At 27.7% G+C, this 5,911-nt stretch overlaps 1 protein-coding gene across 1 annotated transcript; it reads right to left on the reverse strand.

The window, feature by feature from the left end:
* Window positions 1-293: 293 nt before the first annotated feature.
* On the reverse strand, window positions 294-1,645 carry LOC124934308 (60S ribosomal protein L7-4-like). Its single transcript, XM_047474820.1, has 4 exons — window positions 1,582-1,645; window positions 1,056-1,244; window positions 730-965; window positions 294-646 (listed from the first exon to the last, which is right to left on the reverse strand). The coding sequence occupies exons 2-4, from the start codon at window positions 1,233-1,235 to the stop codon at window positions 328-330; spliced, it is 735 nt and encodes a 244-aa protein (XP_047330776.1). The 5' UTR covers window positions 1,236-1,244; window positions 1,582-1,645; the 3' UTR covers window positions 294-327.
* Window positions 1,646-5,911: the final 4,266 nt, after the last annotated feature.

Genomic DNA, 5,911 nt, shown 5'->3' on the forward strand with positions numbered 1-5,911 from the left:
AATAAATAATAACTTTGTTTTAATTTATAAACTTAAAATAACTCTTTTTACAATAAAATCATACAATTGAAATTTTTATATAAACTTAATATTAACAATTAAATTAATACCAAATCTAAAACAATAATTTTGCTTACAAAAAATATAACTCAAAAGTAATATTACTCCCTTCAGAATTCAAAGTCATTTATAAAATTTCAATAAGTAAACCAAATACCAAAAAATACTCAGTTAATTTAATCTCCACAATTATATATATATATATATATATATATATATATATATATATATATTAAAAGAAAAAAAAAAGGAGACAACAGATGTAGTCTAGTTCATCCTCCTGATGAGCTCATTAATGTAATCTTCACGGTTTCCAGCATCACCACCTTCCACATAATGATTCCTCTTCTTCTTCATACCACCCAAAGGAGCCTTCAACTGGAATGGCCATAGAAAGTTATTGGCCTGTTTGAAATGTGGTCCAACAATCATGATCTCATGCACAAGATCTTCAATACAGATAATTCCATACTTCCCTAGACCCTGTTCGATTATCGAATTGTCGGTCAAAGCAATCCTCTGCTGGCTTAGCTTTCCATACCCCCTCTTGTAAATTAGCTCTTTCACACTCTTCAGGTTCGGATAACTGGATATTAACAACCAATCAATGTAAGAAAGATGGACCATGAAATTTTAAAGGAATTTTATCTTTTAACATAGTTTACATACCCATAAGTAACATATGGCTCAACCCTGTGAAGCATATTGAGTGTTGCTTTGCTCACTTTCAAGAACACTCCATTGAATATCTGTCTCAATCGGAGGAGTTGCAGTATCTTCTTTGACTTTGGGTCAATAGCATTGATACCTCTAATTCGAGTGATAAAGAGAAGCTTTGCTTCAGGGTTCACATAAAACCCACCTTTCATTCTAGCTTCCCGTTTCAGATTAACCAGCTCCTTTTGCTGAATTAGAATAACAATTTGAATTCATTTCACAAGTTATATGTATATATAATAATGGTAATTTGATAGATGAACTATATCAAGTCTCACCTGTTCATCATACTCTTTTGCATATGCTTTTGCTCTGTTAAAAATTAACTTCCTGTTCTCTACATTCTTCTTCTTCACTGCAATCAACTCTTCTTTCTTCTTCACTTCCCATACCTCATTTCTCTTTTGTTTCTTCAAAACTGATTCAGGTACGACAACATCAGCCTTCACTTCAGACATCTCCACCCACTACAACAAACAAGTGTAAACATCCAAGTTGAAAAAAATTCAATATGAACTGCCAAATAAAATTGTGAAGGATTTGTAGTAATCTTATGTGATGATAATCAAATAAGATTCAAAATTGCAGCCCAAACATATACACTAGGAAGACACGGATAATAACAGCTATGAACAAATAGATAGAAGATCACTTATTTTTCGGAACCAAAATCAAATCGATTACAAAAAGAAATGTTGAACATAAAATATTCAAAAGAGAAATGTCAAAATTAAGGGCATAAAGAATCTACATTTTCGAACAGAAAAGTATTACAGAAGAACAGTTCGGAGAGAGAGGACTTACCGGTTGTAGTCCTGCGCAGCAGCTGTGTCCTTCTGGAGGTGCAACTCGAGAAATGGCTGTGGAAAATAATTATATATTATAGTATTCTAGGGTTAAATTCTTGGTCTGCAAGCCCTTATAGTATTGGGCACAAATTTGAGAAGCCCATGTTTATTTGTTCAACCAAGGATCATGGGCTTACTTACTCTTTAATGAACAACACTAGAAAAATTATTTTTTTTTTCTTCAATTTTTCAACTATTTTTTTTAATTAGAGTTTATTTTTAAAATAAATGAACAAGTCAAAATGTAATTCCCTATTTAAATAATTATATTTTAGGCCTTGTTCGGATTGGGTTTTTGAAAAAACCTAGAAGGGAGAAAAAAATAATGATTAGTGATAATTTTGAGGAGATAATAATTATTTTTGGTAAAAAGACTTAAAAGGTATTGATATATATAAATAAAATAATAAATAATAATTTAAAATATAGGGTATTTTGGTATTTTGATTAATGAAATGGGTGATGTATTTGTTGAGAAGTGATTGATTGGAAAATTAATTTGGGTTGGATTTTTTAAAAAATCCAAAGAGAATCAGTCCTTAGCGTTAAGAAAATGAGACATTTTTTAACATCAATTAATTACGAATCCCTAGAAGAAGAAAATAGGAATTAGCATAATTATAATTAATCCATTTGAAAAACTATAATTTCAATTGGAACTGATTTGATTTGGTGTTATTAAAAATTATCATTTTTTCAAATCATCTTTTATGTTAAATTTTATTTTTTAAGATAAATTAAAAAAAAATATTTCTTGTTTTTGATATTTAAAAATAATTGATCGTCCAAATAAATTTTGAGTTGTTCGGATGGATTATGGTTATTTAAATAACCTGAATAGAAGAAAAAAATAATATTTGGTGGTGATTTTGAGTAGGATGATATTTTTGGTAAAAAGACTGTAAAGATATTGATATATATAAATAAAATAAAAATAATTATTTAAAATATAAGGTATTTTAAAATTTTGATTAATGAATTAAGTGACGTGATGACGAGAAAGAGAGTGAATATATTAGAGTAGTTTTGATTATTTAAATATCACAAACCAAAAAATGCCTTAGTCTTATTAAAAAAAATAGTTGACATCTGGACATATTATTACAAAATGTGTTGACTCTAAAACTGTTAACTAAAATAATAGTATATTATTAACCATGTAAGATGACTTTTTTTTTTCACCTCACAATATAAATGTTAGTAAAAATTGAGAGTTGATTAAAATAGGTTGTTAGTTGTAAACTTTAAAAAACGAGAGTTACTTTTAACATAAGAGTTTAATTTAAAAATCATATTAATTATATATTATTATTATTTTAATATATAATTAAGTATTTTATACCGTGAAAGACACATTGATCTTCTCACCGTTTATTCAAGAAGCACTACAGCTTACTATTCTTATATTCCTTTCTTCGGGTAGATTTAATCAACTTAAGTGGTTTCTCTTCGAATGTTTTTGTGAAGATGACCGCAATTTATTATTTGTCGAGATGTGATTCAAATTTATGAAACCAATTTTTATACTATTTGCAATTAATATCAAGGTGTTTAGTTCTTTCATTAAATATTAAGTTCTTTGTTATGTGAATTGCACTTTAGTTATCACACCAAAGTTGAACTCGTATGTTAATTTTTATGTCAAAATATTTTAGTATGCATGTTTTCCATTTTAGCTCAGATGCAGTCTTTGTAAAGCTTTAATATTCTACTTCAGGAAATGATCTAGAAATTGTTCCATATTTCTTTGTTTTCCAATAAATAGATGAATTTCCTAAAAAATAATACAAAACTAGGTAGTGATATTTGATTTATTATACAAGTTGCCTAGTCTGAATCTGAGTATGCTTTAACTTTTGTTTCTTAATTTTCTTTGTAAAATATATATAGCGAAAGATTTCCTTTTAAATATTTTACAATTTGTATTGTTGCATCAATTTGTATCGGTTGCGAGAGTTGTTGTACAAAGAAAGTTATGTCTAGTTAAGTTAAGATATATAAGTTTTCTAATCAGTCTTCTAAAATGTTCGAGATCAGTTAGTTCATCTTCTTCTTTCTGTTATAGTTTTAAAAGTTGATAAAAAATAATTTTTATAAGATTTAAACCCATAACTAAATAAAATCTCTAAACTACAATCTTTTATATTTAAATATACAATAAATTTGACTAAACATTTTATTATTTGAAATAAATTGGCTCTCCTGGGAAGTCAGCTGCCCTAGTCCGAGGGCTTGCCGGACTTACCCCAGGGTCGACTTGTCGGTCGGGCCCAGGGTCGGCCCTGGGCCTTTACATCCCATTAATCACATGATATTGATAATGTTAAGTACATATTTTTTTTCGGGTTTTGATATGTGCCTTTAGAGTTTCTTGTTAGTTATATTCTAAGAAATATTTTGCATTTTTTAGATTTATATGGAGAATCTTAACATTTCCTTAGTTTTTTTTCAGTTTTGTAAATTTCAGCAATTAGTATATTATCCGCATATATGCATATATTGTTGTAGTTTTATTTTTATTTGTTTTTTTTTATAAACAATCAATATAGTCATGAGCTGATTGTTTATAAATTTGGTTAATAAGAGCAATTGAAATCTCTATGATCTATTGTTTACCAGATTGTTTTAATCTATATAGGCTTCTCTTGAGTTTGCATACATCCTCTTCTAACTTTCTATGTAGAAAAGCATTTTTATGTTATGTAGTCTAATTTTCAAATTTTGTAACTGACTAAAGCTTTTAGTATTCGTATATATATTGTCTTCGCTACTGGTACAAAACTCCCATTGAAGTCAACCCCATCTATTTGGTGATATATTTTTGCCACTAGTCAGACCTTATACTTTTTTATTGAACGATTCGGGTGTACTTTGTTTTTTACACCCATTTATAACATAATATCTTTTTTTCTTTTGGTACTTTTATTAAATTCCATGTGTTCTTTAGTTCTAAAGCTTTATTATTTTATCCATTTGCTTCATTCCATTTGGGATTACAAAATGTTTATTTGAAGTTGTTTGGTTCATCACATTTAGATTTTCCAAACTAAATTATGTATTCCTTGTCATTTGTTTTAGTTTCAAATGGAAAGTATTTAGTGTGTAGTTAGTTCTTTTATCCTTGTATTTTAAATATATTTTTTTAAAACGTAGTCATTCATCTATCTTGGTATTTTTTAGTTTATGTTACTTTTTCTAGTTGAAATGAAATCTTCTCGAATTTTATATTTATTTTAAGTCAAGAATTATGTTGGATTTCCTGTTGTATTATTTAGGATTTAGGGTATTGTCTTCTTATTATATTCTTGTTCACTTTGAGTTTGTATTTCATCATCTTCATAGATGTTTTGAGGATGAGTATCTTTTTGTATTGTGTTATGTCTTTTTTAAAAGGAAATATATGTTCCAAAATTTGATATCTCTTGATGTGAAGACTTTTTTAGTTTCAAGTTCTACAAATGTGTATCATTTTTTGTTTAGTGTATATCTCACAAAAAAAAACACATTTTCTTGCTTTTGGATCAAGCTTGGTTTATGTGGAGGCCAATTTGAAGCATAACATAGAGTACCAAATGTTTTTTAACTATATAATTAGTTTTTCTTTTATACCTCATTTCAAATGGAGAATTCCAATTTAAAACTCTTCTAGGCATTCTATTTATCAAATAAGTTGTTAATAATAATAATAAATGGTCTAAACTTTCTAGGTGTATTTGAATAGTTCAACAAGATGTTTGTGCTTTCTTTGGACCATTTTGTTGTAGTGTGTAGTCACATTGTATGATCTAATTATTTTGATATTTCTCTTAAATTGTATTTCCACAAGTTTTAGGAAATGTTTTATTTGTTACTATTATCTTATCAATTAACATAAGTCCATATTGATCTTGTCTGATTATGCACTATAATTAAAATATAAGGTGTGTTTGTAATGCATGTTTCTTTGTAAGGTCCTCATACGTAAATGTAGATTAATTTGAAAGGTTCTTTCTTCCAATTTGTGCCGTCTAGAAATGGCAGCTTATGCATTGTTTTCATTTCACAGATTTCACAAATGAGATAAACTTATGTGTTTATTATCAACTATTATTCTCATCACTTTTCATATGCATGGCCTATTCTAGAATTTAACAAAACAACATCCAATTTCGTTAAAACTTTTACAGGAATTGCAGTTTCATATCACATAAATTTCTAATTAATCAGTGTGGTGTAACATTTGGAGGGAAATTTATTCTATGTGGAAAAATTTTCGTGAGAAATCTAGAATAATTGTGAGGATAGTT

This window comes from Impatiens glandulifera, chromosome 4 (genome assembly GCF_907164915.1).
Source record: "Impatiens glandulifera chromosome 4, dImpGla2.1, whole genome shotgun sequence".
Taxonomy (NCBI): domain Eukaryota; kingdom Viridiplantae; phylum Streptophyta; class Magnoliopsida; order Ericales; family Balsaminaceae; genus Impatiens; species Impatiens glandulifera.

Bases quoted from the DNA above. Each gene is read 5' to 3' on its own strand.
- LOC124934308 (XM_047474820.1), bottom strand. From the start codon at position 1,235: ATGTCTGAAGTGAAGGCTGATGTTGTCGTACCTGAATCAGTTTTGAAG. The intron at 966-1,055 runs GTGAGACTTGAT...ATTCTAATTCAG, and splicing joins CAAAAGAGTATGATGAACAG to CAAAAGGAGCTGGTTAATCT. The intron at 647-729 runs GTATGTAAACTA...GTTAATATCCAG, and splicing joins GAGCCATATGTTACTTATGG to TTATCCGAACCTGAAGAGTG.